This window comes from Anabas testudineus, chromosome 7 (assembly GCF_900324465.2).
Source record: "Anabas testudineus chromosome 7, fAnaTes1.2, whole genome shotgun sequence".
NCBI classification, from domain to species: domain Eukaryota; kingdom Metazoa; phylum Chordata; class Actinopteri; order Anabantiformes; family Anabantidae; genus Anabas; species Anabas testudineus.
Genome location: NC_046616.1, coordinates 19521350 through 19537561, shown reverse-complemented (window position 1 = coordinate 19537561; position 16212 = coordinate 19521350). Strand labels below are relative to the sequence as shown.

At 43.5% G+C, this 16212-nt stretch overlaps 1 protein-coding gene across 3 annotated transcripts in view; it reads right to left on the bottom strand.

Annotated features, from left to right (window-relative positions):
• camta1a (calmodulin binding transcription activator 1a) overlaps nucleotides 1-16212 on the bottom strand; it is a 263949-nt gene that overhangs the window by 77362 nt on the left and 170375 nt on the right. The window contains exon 6 of one of the 3 annotated variants that reach the window (XM_026367142.1): nucleotides 5120-5211. The exons of the other annotated variants lie outside the window; for them this stretch is intronic. Coding sequence (XP_026222927.1) covers nucleotides 5120-5211 — 92 coding nt within the window. The remainder of the gene's footprint in view (nucleotides 1-5119; nucleotides 5212-16212) is intronic. 3 annotated transcript variants of the gene reach the window in all.

Sequence of the window (16212 nt, the reverse complement as noted above, 5' to 3'; positions counted from 1 at the left end):
TGTTCTTTTATAGCAAATTGAACCTTTCACTCTGAAAGAAATAATTACTCTCTGGAGAGAAAGGGGACTGCCGTGGAATGCTGATATGACACACAATGTCACCTTGCCACTCAGGAGCTGACTGCACACCCAGCTCAGAGAGAGGGGTGGGGGTGTGTGGATGGGAGGGAGGGACAGAGCGGCTCAGGGAACGGAAAGGGTGAGAAGGGTTACGAAATAAAAGTAACACAAAAGTAACAGAAAGAGAAAGCATGGGTGAGGAAAAGGAACACCGAGAGAAATCTGTGCCTGCATCGGTAAAACAAAACAGGAGATGGAGGGAGTGAAACCACAAAGAGGACAGGGAAGGTATAGTAGGTAATGAGCCACGGGAAATGAGGAAAGGAGTGACAAAAAAAAATATAGCAGCAGTGAAACTGAGAGGGAGGAGACTGATTGAGAGGATTGACAGTGGTATGTGGAAGTGTAAAGGAAAAATGAAAGAAGAGGACAAGAGAGGAGTCACAGGAAGAAGATAAAGTTATTGGGTGAAAATGGGAGAGAGAGAAAGGTGCTGCTTGGGAGTGGGAATACGAGCAGGAGTGAGCGATAAAGAGACAGACAGTCAGAGTGTGACGGCAACAGCCCTTACTGGGGTCACACCAGGGATGGATCCATCTTCATCCACTGGCATTTGTGAGCTGGGGGAGCAGTAACATGAGCCGGATCACTGCCATTTCCGCTTATTACCCATCATGCCTTTCAGCAGGGTGGTCATGCAGTCATGCTCTGGCCTCTGGGAAGCTAAACAGCCCTCCATGGGCTGAAGGACAGAGGGGACGGAGTGGGAGGATGAGAGAAAAGGACAGGGGGAAGCACAAGGGGTTTGGACCCCGTCAGGGGCTCTCAGACCAAGCCCAGGGCTGGATGCAGACTTATCGTGATGTGGGTAAATCCAAGCTGGACGTTTCTGCCACTGTTAATTTCATCAGCAAGAAGTATCACAGAAAATTCACATAGATGTTTTGTGCTGAAAACACGCTACCGTCCACTGATGTCACTTTATCAAATACTCAGTCTCTTTTAACTTTAAGTATATGTCTCTATGGCTGCTAAACATTCCACTGTGCTCACCGGCTCGTCACTAACTGTCTGTCTGCCATTTGCTGCTGAGCAGGTAGTGCACTGTGGGTTTTGTGTGAAAAGCCGACGGGAGCTGTAAATTAATGTGATAATTCTCTGTGGGTTCATCATTATAAGTGACCCCTTTCACACTGTCACATTGTTTTCGCATTGTCATTTGATACATGGGTATTATTAAAATATAAATTATAACTGATTTAAAGATAGATATGCTTCAGTTGGTTCAACTTTTCATGTACCCTCATATGAATGATTCAGTGTTCCCAGATATCACTGTATTATTAAATGGGCTGTCGCATTTTGGCCGTCTTACATTTGAAAATGTTGAGGCACAACTCTTGTACAGATTATAAGATTAAGTGGTTATTTCACTAATTTTAGTTACATAGAATCATAGTTGTCATTAGTTCAGCTGTACAGTATGAAACCAGCACATCCCTGTTTAGGTTCAGGACTTCCAAGCATATACACCACAAATGTAACCATAAATAACTGACATGCCCCATCAATTATATTATATTTGGAAATCATATCTAGAGGCATGCTGTATACATCCAGATGCACTTCTGATAACAGTCAACCTCCACCACCTCTTCTGCCGTAGCTTGCGAAATGAGGGCTATTTTTAATATCTGCTCGAGTGCCTTCTGAATAATGGGCAAATATTACTCAAGGTCACAACTCATTTGTCAGGCTGTGAGTTGAAGGAATGGCCCAGTGCACTAAGGCTTACATTCAGCTTTTATTCCTCTGATAAAACCCATAGCGGTTTTATGAGTACAAGCAGTTTAAGAACAACAGGCACTGGTAAAACAGAGGTACATATGTGGCGGGAGTGGTGGACAGCACAGCGTGGAAGAGAATCATTTGCAGGGAAGGATTGAAGGGGAACACGACTAATGCTTGGACCAAACTGGAGAAAATCCATCAGCTTATTGCCTAGTGATGTTATAACAGAATGCCAAAGGTGGCAGGAAGGAGTAGCTTTGAGGATAAATCATGTTGCCTCTGCCTCCCTGACAGCTTTAGTCACAGTGACGTTCACAAAGGGGCTGTGGTGATCAAACAGGAGCTATGATGACTTCATCCAAATGTCACACACACAGCACTACAAACACCCTGTGTCTCTCTGGGCAAGCATTATTTGATCCTGGGAGACAAGCTCATGACAGGCCATAACATGACAACTAGTCTCATATCTAAGGCGGTGAATGACAAGACAGTTTGCCAAGTCTTTCTATAATGCACAGAATAGTAAAACTGATACAGAGGACACGACTAAGATGCCATACCCCACAGCTATATTATTAATCATAAGGGTTTGCCGTTTACTGTCATACAACGGTAAACTATTACTGAGCTCTGCCACTGTGTGCTTGCAGCCCCACAACCCCTGGTCTTAGGTTATTAAATCCTACAGCCCCCAGCAAGCATCTCCAGCTAAGATGCTTCCAACCCTGGCCAAAGACTTTTATCTTCCTCCCCAGCGCAGGCATGGCACCTTCGTGATGCTTTCAATTTTCTGCTCTGTGCTTCTGTGTTTTATGGGCCTGTGCAAAGGTTCCAGACTGACTGGCTAGGCTGACCTGGACTCCCCTGCCTGTTGGTGCATGCGCTTTGGTTGGGGTGACATCAAGGCCACTGGCCAACCAAGGACAGGGCTGCATGGCATCATCAGACTACCACGCAGCACCCAGACACCCCAATCACAGATACACAGAAAGACATCATATTTCACACACGCTGGCAAGACATACTGTGCTCTCACATACAAAGAAGGATCATAACACACGCGCCAAGCTGCGGCGACAGTTGCTTTAGTTGAGAATATTACAGCTGTAGACTTGGAGCCAGTCTCTGTTTTTGTTCCAGTTCTTGTGAAAATGTGTTATGCAAAGAAAAAAAAAAAAAACAGGTTTAAAAAACTGTAACAGATGGATGGAATACGTAAATCACAACTCCTGTACTGTCAGAGGAGCCTGCTTCTATGTGAGGAACACCATGTAACAGCCACATCTTTCTTTCTTATTGTCCTGTCTTCCTCCATTCGTGTATTAATTAAGCTTCATCTTACAGTAGCGTTAGCCCTAAATGGCTATTTACTGCATCAGTGACTTATCATTGGTGTTTGACATAATGGTCAGTGCATTCAGTGGGGCCACAGAAGAGATCTCATTCAATAAAAACCCTGTCTGACATATAATGTATGTCATAGTAAAACTGTGTACAGTGACTGTAGCCTATGGAGCATTTGTCAGATAAGACATATTATTATCCTAGTAAAAGCCCAGAATAGAACTTAAAATCCTTCTCCTCACATATAAAGCACTTAATAACCAAGCTCCATCATATCTTAAAGACCTCATAGTTCCATATTTTCCAGTGCAGGTCTACTTGTGGTTCCTACAATTTCCAGAGGTAGAATGGGAGGCAGCGCCTTCAGCTATCGAGCTCCTCTCCTGTGGAAACAGCTCCCAGTTCAGGTTCAGGAGGCAGACACTTAAGCTTTAAACTTATCTTTTCGATAAAGCTTATAGTTAGAGATGGCTCAGGTGACTCTGGACCATCACTTAGTCATGCTGATATAGGTTAGTCTGCTGGGGAACCTCTACCTCTGACACCAAGCTACCCTTACACGTCATTAACTTTGTGTTTTCTCTCTCCCATAGTTGTGCTTTCTCCTCTCTGTCTCTCTCCTTCTGTACTCTACAGGTATCCTCAGCCCTGGAGCTGTATATCTCCAGTCCACTGTATAGTCCAGTTACTGGTCCTCCAGACCTGCCCAGTGTTTTTGCTGCTTGTTGTTGTTTTTGTTGCCTGCTGTCCTTTCTCTCTCCTCTTTCCACTCACCCCAACCGGTGGCAGATGGCCGCCCACTCTGAGTCTTGTTCTGCTGGAGGTTTCTTCCTCTCAGCTGTCGCCTTGTGCTGCTCAAATGGGATTGTTTGGTTTTCTATATAATTCTGTATACAATTATACTTTGTACGGTCTTAAACTTTAAACACTGTTAAGTGCCTTCAGATGACTTCTGTTGTGATTTGGCACTATACAAATAAAACTGAATTAAATTTAATTGAATATTATGTCATGTGAACACATGGAGTCTTTTTGCAAAAACTGCATTAGTAAATGCAGTTATGTTTATTGGAGATATGGATAAAGGATGAGCTGACCAAATAAATAACAGGCATTCCCTCCTGTGAGCATCCATCATACAATGAGCACATCCAATGAGCCCACAAACCTCTATCTCCCCTGGCTGCAGTCTCAGTTGTTTTTGCTGCCTCCTGGCACTCCATGGATCCAAATCAAATCATTATTTGGACTAAAACTCTCCAAACACATTTTTTCAGGTATAAATACAAGGTTTATTGGGCGGTAACTCAATGAGGAAGATTTAAAGCAACTGTTAGATGACAGGCCGATGGCCCAATCCCGTACAAAAGGAACAGCTGTCCTCCAGCTCCTCTAGGTGTCTCCCTTCCTGGCGTTGGATTTGGTTCACCTCCTCTTCATGCATTTGTATTTGGTGAGAGTGGGCTGAGGGGGCAGGGTCAAATCCCTGCTCAAACCATGGGCTCACAGTATTAAATCTGAATCCCATGTGGGGTATGAACCAAGCATGGAGGAACCAAGCTCACCTGAAAAGGCTGGGATAGTGAGCAGAGTTTTTTTCTGTGCAGGGGAATATGGTGTGATGCATTACATCTTTCTACCCAGCACCCATAGCCCACCGCTTAGCTGATCTTTGAAAGATATTGCTTATAAAAGAGATGACTCCAGGCGACGGCCAAGTTCTGTAGTTTTATTACACCTTGGGGCTACAGCGGCCTGTCTTTGGAGAGATAAGGTTGTACCCTTTTCATTTTCTATCCTCCGGCCGATATTTTAAGCTGGCTTGTTAAGGGCAGGCGAGCTGAGCGCTGGAACAGAGTTTGATGCATGGCTTTACAACAGGAGCCGGGCCCATAACGCTCAAAGGCCGATCATTACTGACCTTAATAGCCCAGTCTGCATCTGGGCTTGATTGATCGTGCCTAGCAGGTTGTGAAATGCACCATCTGGAAGGAAGGAAGGTGAGATGAGCAAACGGAGACGAGGGAGCAGGCAGGCAACACCAGCCGAGCACGGAAGAAGGGAGGAGAAGAACAGAGCAAGAGGAGAGAGGGGAGAAAAAACACAAACCTAGACGATCTTGTACTGAAATTGATGGCCAGAGTGGGATGCTGTAGAAACTTAACTGCACTAAGAGGCCCACCAAGCACCATAAACACTGTCCCTGACATAAACAACAACACTTAGCCAGACTAGGTGTATACAATATTCATCTGAGGAGCAGCTGCTTGGTAACTCTTGTTTACTTGCTTTGTGCACTGGATAAAACCAGCCCTGCTTAGGTGAGAGAACTGGATGGTAGAATAAATGTGGTATGAGATTTGTGATTAAGTGTGATTTTTTCGCACTTGTGTCTATTTGCATGTTTCTGTGTGTCCGTGAGGGATGTGCAACAACAGGAGGTGGTTAGGTCCTCAGAGTCCTTTACAACCGAAAGTCTGCATAATGTTCGATCCTGATCCACTACTGTACACTGGTGCCATGAATTATCATAAGACATTCAATATTCTGCTGCACAAACGAAGCCAAGAGATCATTGGTTTACCACTTTGCATATACTCTCCCTTTGAAATGAAAACACTGCTTCTGAATAACACAGGACTATCATATTTTTAGAAGTACCTTTAATTCCTGCTTTAAATCTATGAGAATCTGTCATGTACAAAGTGGCACATGATGTCTGTATTCCATACAAAGTTTATGCATTGTAACTGTATCACTCAAACCATTAAGGTGCAATGAAATTTCACTGCTATAAATATTTAAGTTGGCAGAACACCGTTGAGCAGCCCTTTCGTGTCAGCTGGAGCTCCCAAGAGCCCATCAAGCTCATGTTCTCCATTACCATACTCTCTCCTCAGTCACTCAGTAATGGTAGCTACAGCAGTGTGAGCTAATGTGTATCTGGTACAGGAAAAGGACTCTGACAGACTCTTTTTTGCACTTCATTAGACCAATTATTTGGCTTGTTGAATCATTTGACCCAGCCAAATCATGTGAGTTATTATAAATGCAGAAAGCCTTATACTGCAATGTGATTTGCAGTTTCAATATGTCCATATATCTGCATTCAGCAGGGACACCAGTACATAGTATTGTATGTAACACACTATAACTTGGGTGTATAAAACTGTTTAACAGCAAATTTATGTATGCTGTAATCAGCACCGCAAAATGTATTAGGGGCTAACTTTACGCGAGGGAAGATGAAACATCTGGTCTGAAATACGTTAGGAAAAAGAACAAAGGACAGAGGAGGAGAGGGTAAGATAACATAAAGCACATGATACGTGTGTGTGTGTGTGTGTGTGTGCATGTGTATGCAATACCTGTACACATTTTTTTCTGTACGTCTGTGTGTACACAAAAGGCTACAGCCTGTGCATGTGTGAGTAAGACTTTGAGTGGGAGAGCTTGAGCGCATGTGAGTGCATATGTGTGTGTGTGTGTGTGTGTGTGTGTGTGTGTGTGTGTGTGTGTGTGTGTGTGTGTGTGTGTGTGTGTGTGTGAAATAGGGGAAAGGGATGACAGAGGGCCAGGTGGAAAGGAGACTTCTGTCGCTGACTCAACACCTTTCTCATTTTATTACCAAATCATCCATGACAAACAGCTCTGGTGTTTGCCAAAGGTGAGGCAGACAGGATAAGAGCTGCGACGAGAGCACTGGAGGTCACTTCAATGGTGCAAACATTACATCGGTAATGTAACATGTCTGTGGCACTTCAAATGTCACTTTTACATGATGCAGTCATCCATGTATCATTTTTAGATATGCTGGGGTGACAGTGATGGCCCTTACTTCCCACAGACTCGCACCATCATGGCACAAAAGGCCAGTGATGGAGAGAGAATTCTTAGCCACTGAGTGCCTACCAAAAGAAAACACAAGCAAAAGAGGCTACAAAACATGAAGCAATCATTAAAAATCAAGCCGTCCATAATAATGAAAATAAATGAATAAATTAATTAATTAAACTATGCTAAAGTGGAAGTGCTTTATTTCAGATGTGCTTTTATCAAACAATAATGTAACAATTACTGTTTTTAAAACAAAAAAACTAAAAACCAAATTGCAGAAATCATAGCTAACCTTTGTTAACTTTTTCCTCACGTTTAACTACAGCTGCATATCCTTTCTCTTGAAACAACAACAAGATTGTTTCTGACCCCTAATTTGGGCCTTTGTTAGACTGCACTTGCTGTTTGGACAGCTCAGTGCTGAGGAGAATAGTAGGAAGACAGGCCTGCCATTCTTTGATGTCTATGAGAAAAGTCAAAGCCCTTTGCAGCTACGTGAGAGGGAGCAGATTAGCCTGATTGACGGCTATAAGATGCTAAGGATGGAGCTTGAAGCACAGCAAGCCAGGGCTTTGGAGTGGAATGGAGTTCATTCATGAGTTACGAGTCTGTTTCAGTGATGTAGTAAAAGACGAATAAATCCTCCCAACAGCCTGTGAAAAAAATACAACCCCAGGCTTGTGATGGAGACTCATACAAGATAGCAGGCAGACGACTGAGACACAAACGAGTGACACACATACAGTATGCCAGAAAATCTAACCACAAATCAACACCAGATATAGTAAACAGCAAAACACACCCATCAAATGCTATGCTACTTGAAACAACTTGTTTTTTTCAGTCCACAGACTTTTATATTTTAGCAACAGTAGAGACAGCGCTGAAAACAGGCAAAGTGAAGCCCTCAACACTGTCACGCTGTCCTTTGTCAAGTTTATTTTTCAAGGAGATATTCCCTACTTAAGAGGCCAAGGGAGCCTGGACAGACAAGGAGCGTGCTGATATAAATACCAACACAGCTAAGAGCTCTTCTCTGCCTCACAAGGACCTGGACCTGCAAGGACAAATGACCGCGTCCCTGATGTTGTCCCTAGGTCCCTGTGCAAAAAGAGGCCGGGTTAAGGTTAAGAGGACCTCAGCCCACCAACCACCACCAAGTTGCATTTACAAAGTCAAACTTCGTCTCTCATGAGAAACGTAAGCAGGGATGTGTTTTTAGCTTGAGATAACCTACTTTGCACACGCTATTATCTTGCATCGCAACAGTCCAGGTATCGTGTGCACATCAAGATTGAGCAGCTAAAAATCTAATTAGTTTTCAGGTGTCAGTTACAGATGCTTCTTGACTTCCTGTTTATTATGAGACTGACTGGTGTATAGGCTCCCAATGGAGACCAAGTGTTAGGGATTAACATGTCATCACAGAAGGGGGAACACAGACATTTTGACAGTTACACTCATGAGGCGAGGCTTCATCTAACACCTGCCTCACACCTCCTGGCCAGAAGCACACCTGTTCTGACACAGTGTGAGGCTCAGAGTTGTTCCCGGAGCAGTGTTTACACCTGTCCTAGCCACACAACAACACACTGTGACAGGGAGAAACGAGAGAAGCTGAGGATCAAGAAAATCAGGCAAAGAGGAAGCTGCAAAAATAAGAAATTGATTGAAATTTCCTGCGGAGAAGCTGGGGTGGAGTAATGGCAACGTCTGAGCACGCTCAGCAGCGCTGTGGTGTCGAGGTAACATTGATGCATGGTGTGACCTTACTTGTAATGCCAGCCTTAATCTACGCAAGTGGAATAAATGAAGTGGGGCCGCTGCAGACGTGTCACCCAGACTTATAAAGACAAATCCACCACCGCTCTGAGCTGTGTACATGTATTCATAAAAGTCAGAGAGACATCTCGACAGAGTGGAGTGCCCAGCATCGCCGGCTGGCTCACAACCAACACATCTTACCTCATGGTTGTCATGGCTGCGTGGAGCTGTCCATCATTACATGAAACACACAGAAAGGGTAGGGGAGATGTGAAGGTGAAAAATAGATGGCAACAAAAAAGTCATAAAAAACGGAGGAAGGCAGAACACAACAGTCTTCTTCTTGCTAAAATTTGGTACAGGAGATTGGGATAAGCCCTAAGTCTCCGGATCTATGCCATTTGGCATTTTTGTGAGGCACTCAAGGATTCTCACATTAGGGTATATAAATCTGTTTATGGACTTTACTTAAAAATGATCAATACCGAGGCATCTTCAGAGGAGTAGTCGTTCCCTAAGCGTGTGTGAGTATTTGAAAATGATTTGTGATGACAGTACTTAAACCTCACGCTTATTTGAGATAAAGTGCTTTATTGCTAATCCCGGTATGCTGACACTAACACAACTTGTCATAACCAGTCATTACAGTTTAATGACGGATGTCCTGACAAACAATGTTTTCAGCCGAATAGCCGACTGGCTGTCAAGTTAGCTGCAGTCAATTCATACTTGGCTGGCTTTATTGGCATATAGTTCAAGAAAAGAGTCATCATTGATCACAGCGCATTTAGTCAGTTTGTTTGGGAGCAGTGGGAGCCTGCTGGCTTGACAACAGGCCTACCCTTGATAGCCTGACGGTGGACATATGGATGTTGAGCACTGACACGTGCAAGGGGCTCTGGGATAGGAGTATGTCTAACATGCCAACAATCCAATGTCCACTATGAGGCCTGCTCCCCTCCCACACTTCCCCTGCCCCCTGTACAGTCCTCACCCTGACGTGGCTGTGATTAATGCCTCTAGCCAAGAGATGATAATAATGATCATAATTAATCAAGGGTTCTTCCTGCACCTCTAGGAGCCCACAGTGACCTGGAAAAGACACCTTCCTTCCCCTTCTTCTCTCTCTCTCTTTCTCCCCCCTCTTCCTCCTTTCTTTCTTGTCTCACTGACAGGCCTGAACCCCAGCCCAGCAGAAAGAGTCATGCATTATCCTGCCATCACCACCACTATTTATATCACACCGTCCATCACTATCACTTACTCTCCTCCACCCGCCTTTCCTCCGCCCGCCTCTCCAAAGTGGAGTTTTCTTAAAGCTGCCCCATATTTCCTAGTGGAATAATGCTGCCTATGCAAATGGCTGGGAGTCAAAGAAGCAGCCTAGGTGACAGTGAGAAACTATTATCATTTTTTAGACACCCACAGAAACAACGTCCAAAGCAAAAGCCACCACCTCTTGCCGCCTTAGGCCTGGTAGGAGTCTCCCTCTCTCCCCCCTCTGTAGTATATTCTTGAAGGTTTGACATACTGTGAGCCGGCGTGTGAGAGGGAGAGAGCATTTGTGTGAGAAGAGTGTGTATCGCTCACAGAGATCTAGAATATATGCAGCGGCAGAATGATATTTTAAATTCCTTGGCGGCTGCCAGGTATCAGTAGCCTGGAGCAATGGAAAAGTTTTTTTGTCTCACCTTCTCTTTATTTCCCCTGGTGAGGAGGATACAAAGCTCTTTTGCTCGGCTGAGTTGTACGTGCCAGGCATGTGTTCAAAACATCTCCCTACTCCCCAAGCTACTCACATGCACACTGCACACAGGCTGTCTTTTTTTTATTATTATTATACTGTCTCTTAATACACTTTGCCCAATGGCACTAAGTGCCTAAACACAAGTGCTGACTGTTCTCACATGTCACACACAAGGATTAACCTCACACTCCAAAGTATAAGTTGCTGTTACCAGATGCAGCTCTGATTTAAAAACAACAAACACTGCATTTTACTCAGTAATGCAAAAAGGTGCTATTTGTTATTATATTTCTTTTCTCTTTCTTTCAGTTTTTTTTTTTTATACTTTAGCTTCTGACATATCACTCATCTCAATCTGTGTTTAGGGCTTTGCTGGATCTCTGTGAAATCACAGCACTTACCAAATCCCCCTGTACTTCTGTGCCAGGCCCAGCTGCCCACGGTGGATCCTGCTATAGAAATGACTGCACATGATATCATAAGAACTCGACCCACACACAACAGGAACAAAGGGAGACCTACATTTACCCCTATACCAACCAGGTGGCCTACATTTCCCACATTACATAAGATACAGGATCCTTTCTTGTTCTTTTCTCATGCTGTGCTTCTCATGCATTTCAAAATGCCTCACCATGCGCTTCTGCCAAATTGAGTTCTTAAAACAAATAGATGAATCCATGGTACATTGACTGTTATTATCGTCATCACTGACGCTCAACCCAACCACTAAACACATATGTACTAAAAATTCACAATAGATCTGTCTCCGTCTGAGCCAGATTTGCACTCTGCCGATTTACAGCGCCGTTCCTCTCTGTATAAGTACTATAATGCTTTATGATCTGATTCCAATTCTATGTTGACACCATGAAATTAAACCGTTACATCTCACCAATGGTAAAACACAAACTAAATTTGCTCCATCGCTCACCAGTCAAACCCCCCGTGGATAGTTTGGTTCTAGTGTCCACCAGTGATGACAGAAAAACAGAGTTTCTAGTTTTGAGCCATCGCAACACAGTTGCCTTCAGTCACTGGGGTCAAGATGAAGAGCCTAAAGGCACCAACAGCACAACTGTTCTGGCAAATCTGTGTCTGAGAAAGTGTACAATAAAGGCTTATCACAATATATACAGTGTGTCCAACGAACACAAAGATGCTGTTGATAACCTTGCACTTGTGCTGAACATCTTCTCTCCCCAGGAAAATGAAGGCAGGGAGGAAATATTGACAGAAATGTTTTCAGATTATATTCTCATGACTAAATCAATACACAGATGGGCCACCTCTCGAGTGGAGTTAGGATGGAGTCATTGTGAAGGTCAAGCAGTTAGCCCATTAAAGAGGTAGCTAGGCGTGTGATTTGGCAGCACATCTCTACCTCCTCCTGCATGGCACGGAGTTAGCAACCTTGAGGAGTTGATTAGCAGTAGAGACGGCTCCCACGACACAGAAGACCCCCGCCTCATAAAATCCCGGACTCTGTAACAGAACAAGGGAGCCTGGGAGAGGGGAACTGGAGGGAATTCAAGGCAGAAGAAGTGCCTGCCTGCCTCATCTTTTAAAGGACAAATTAAAACCACAGCGGAACAAGTCATAAAACAGGAAATAATGAATTCAATTATACTTTTTAGTGTTTAGGGGCTGCTGCTGAGATGTGCTGAGTGGGCAATGCGAGGCGCGCACACAGCACAGGCTGATGACTATGTTGGTGGCTCTGAGCTTTGCTGAGGGTTGTGTGTGTGCTGACTGCATGTCTGCATGCCCCTAGGAGCAGTTTAGACCTCGACAGGGCCTTCATTAACAAATGAATGACTCTTAATTGGCCTGGCAAATACACAGGATGCTTGTTGATTATAGGGAGCTTTTTTTTCCAGCTAGTGCTTGTACTTCGGCACGGATGCACAAATGCACAAAGCCTAAACACAGCAAGATACAGCTAAATGAGGAAATAGGCATGCTTTAACGCAGACGACAACTGTCATGTCATCAAAATGACAGGACATTCAAGACAATTCAAGGCTTTGCTGTGCCAGGTTCAAAAGCAGGGCTGGGGCTGTCAACAAAGGATACTGACTAAGAATTCTGGGACATATTCTCTTTCTTCAGTCTATCTATACTTCTCCCTGTACCTCCAGCCACCTATTTTTCACTCTTCTTCAATCCGCTCCAGCTTGTCCCCTGGCATTACTAACACCTCAGCGGGAGGGAGAATCATAGACAAGAGTTCTGGTGTCCTAGATTCAGCAACACTGGCAGGAGCACGGCACATACTGGCCTGTCCTACTGGCTGCCATTTAGGACTCAAACATCACTCACACAATGCAACAGCCCCAAAAACGCATAACAGAGAAGCCTGCAGGACCCTGAGTCACACACGCACAGCTGAGGATAAAAAGTGTTATGGTTAGGATTATTCCATGTTTGTTATATCAATAATGCCATCAGCATACTCGTTTTATCTACGTGTACCAGCGTATTTGAGCATTTCTGTGAGTTACAAGATAGTATAAACATATAAATCGAAAACACAGAGTAGAAGGATAAACATATTGATTTATGACTTAACATTTGTGGACCTATGAGTAAATAGGAACCAGAATGAAAGGGAGTGAGAGAGGGACAGGAAGCAAAAGAAGAAAGATAAAAAGCAAAAGCATTTAAAAAAAAAAAACAGGAACAAAAAGTACGAATAGCATCTTGAGAAAGTCACTGTCCTCTTAATGCCCCAGCCCCTGGTGCCACTCACCCACTGCCAGCCTGCCAATTAAAGCCCTGATTAAAACCGACAAAGTGTCTCCAAATGAAGAAAGAGCTGTTGGAGGTCTTAACTGCTGAAGCCTGTCAATTACACTGCCAGAGGAAAGAGGTGAGGTTAGAGAAAAAGGGTATAGCAATGACATGCAAAGCAGGGGGCACAGATGAATATAAGATTGCTCACTCACACACACACACACACACACACACACACACACACACACACACACACTAGGAATCTCCTCCAGGAAAATGTATTATGTTTCAGGAGGAATTTTATGCTGTCACTTTGTTCCGTTACATTTTTTTCTGTTTAAGTTGTGATTTGATAAAGTAAACAACACAACAGGATATTAACATACAAATACTCATGAAGGGAAACGCGTCACGTGGTAGACGTCATGGATCAGTAACGCTGTGTCCTTTTTGCTACCTGTTGTTGCATGTTGCCACTGTGAGTCATTGGAGCCCCACAGTGATGGGCTCAACAGCAAAGCCCTCAATCCCAGATAAACCACCCACAGTGCACATCAGCTGCTAAAATATGATGGTATTCGTGAGGTCATAAATCTTGTTTTAGCGGGATGGGAAGAGAGAAGAAGCCCTAGTGTCCCCTGCATCATTACAGCTGCATCCCCGCGGCCCATTCCACCTCCATTTAAGCTAAATGTCAACTTTTCATGTCTTTTTTTTTCTTTCTGCTTCCTGCAGTTGCCATTTGTTTTAACACAGGGGGAGGAAAGTAAGAAAATAAGTCAACAGGAAGAAAACTACAAAGAGTTTGTTGTCAGCGGCTTTCAGGGCTGAGCGGACAGCCGAATGTTCTATAGTTTACTAAGAAGAAAGAATCCAGTGGAGAGTAAACTTGGAGTTAAAATGGATTCCCGATCTGTCTGTATTTCTAACCCAAGAGCCAATGACATGAATAATGAGAGTTGCTATTTGTTATAACAACGTCCTGTACCTGAACTGAAAGAATAATTCCACATTCAACTAGAACTCTAATATCCTAATACTTCATAAATGTTATTATTATTTAGACATTAATCATCGTTAAGAACCCTAATGACATTCTTACAGTTTAATTAAATTGGAAAGAGTTTTTTTTGTACTCCGTGGTGCCAAGTGAACGTACTACAAGACGCTCTTGAAAGGCGCTCTATCATTTACAGCCAGATGGCTGTGGATTAGGAAAGGGCTGGTGTGCAAATTCATGTGTGTTGGCTAAAAATGGGGAAGCACCTAGGCTTCCTCCACCTCCCTTCATAGGTTTGGTGTAACACTGTCAATGTCACACTTACCGAGCATGGCGTTATAGATCGCAGAAAGGAATGCTATACCACATTTCTGTTTGAACAATATAGTGTTTTTAAAGGCCACATAAAGTAAGACACAAGATATCACCACCTGTATAACTGCCTAAAAGCAGCCATTAAAAAAGGGGATATCTAAGCATGTGTTTAATTTATTCACGCTTTGCTGCTGTTTTTTGTTATTCACCTTTTAAAGGCTGGTCTGCTATTTTGCTGTGGGAGGGAATGGCTGTGATGGAGTCGGGTGAAAAACAGCAAACAGATGAGAAAGCGCCTGCATGCCTCATAAAACAGAGATCGCCATAGAACGACCATTTCCTCTCAGCACATGGCGAATAACACTAGCTAGGGGACAGACAACAGGCTGAGGCGGAGGAGTCAACGCACTGGCCATCTGATAACATTAAATCCACTGAATTCCACCACTCGCCATCACTTCCTCATTATTCTTTGTCTCTCCCACACTTGCTCATGCTTTCTGTCTTTCTCACTCCTTCTAGGAGACCAGGGGAAGAAAAGAAAAACCTTGATGATTGAGAATGAGACATTAGATTGAAAGAAGAAGAAGCCAGACAGAAAAGAAACAAGAAAGAAAGAAGAAAAAAAAAGAAAGTTGAAATAAAAGAAAGAAAGAAAGAAAGAAAGAAAGCAGACAAGAGTGAAGGTAAGAGCAAGAACAAAGACAAAAAATTTCAGACCAAGCTGAGGCCCTGAGGGGCATACATTAAACACTGTGTGAGGCAGGCTCACCCTTTACTACTCTATTGGCTTATTCAGGGGGGACGCAGCCACTGCTAATATGTCTTGGGCCAACAACAGCATAAGGAGGTGTAGGCTCACAGGAGATTCCTATCTACCTCTTGCTCTGGCAATCAGGTTTCAGAAGTGCCCTGTTGCATAAGTATTGTGTGTTTGTCATTGCAACATACAGTATGATGCACATTTATTAGCGCAATGTACGTGCACGTGACACTAATGTGTCTGCAGATGTTTCCTTTTTCCCTTTTCCTGAGAAAGTCAACACACAGCACTTCAGTAGATTACTGATGGTAGCTTCCATCCCTGAACAGAGTTGGTGTAGTGGTGCAGAGGGGGCTTATTTATCCCAGCAGTGTGATCTACTTGCTTACCACTAAACCACATGACATCATACATCTGCCTTAACATTCATCCTGTTAGGGTACCACATTATGCTCCATAGAAAACACTTTTCCATTATCAAGTTAGAGAGCAAATAGGCAGACATATCTATAAACTGGATATCATTACACCTTAAAAGCCCTGATGTCACAAGCCCGACTTCAGTCATTTTACCATAAGAGCCCTTTGTCCACTGCTCCAAAACAAAAACAACAGACTTTTTTTTTATTTTAAGCCAATCATGAGTCTTTAATGGGCAATTGTAAAAGGTTGCATCAGACATCTACAAATGGGTGCCATCCTTCATTGGCACCTCTCAAGTGTTTGCATGCATTGAACAAAATAGAAATAAATAAATAAAATAAAAGCAAAAGCGGAGCACAGTCTCTAAGAGCACAAAGGAGACACAATGAATCCAGTGCTCTGGTCTGGCTCTAAGAGGCACTTTGCTGA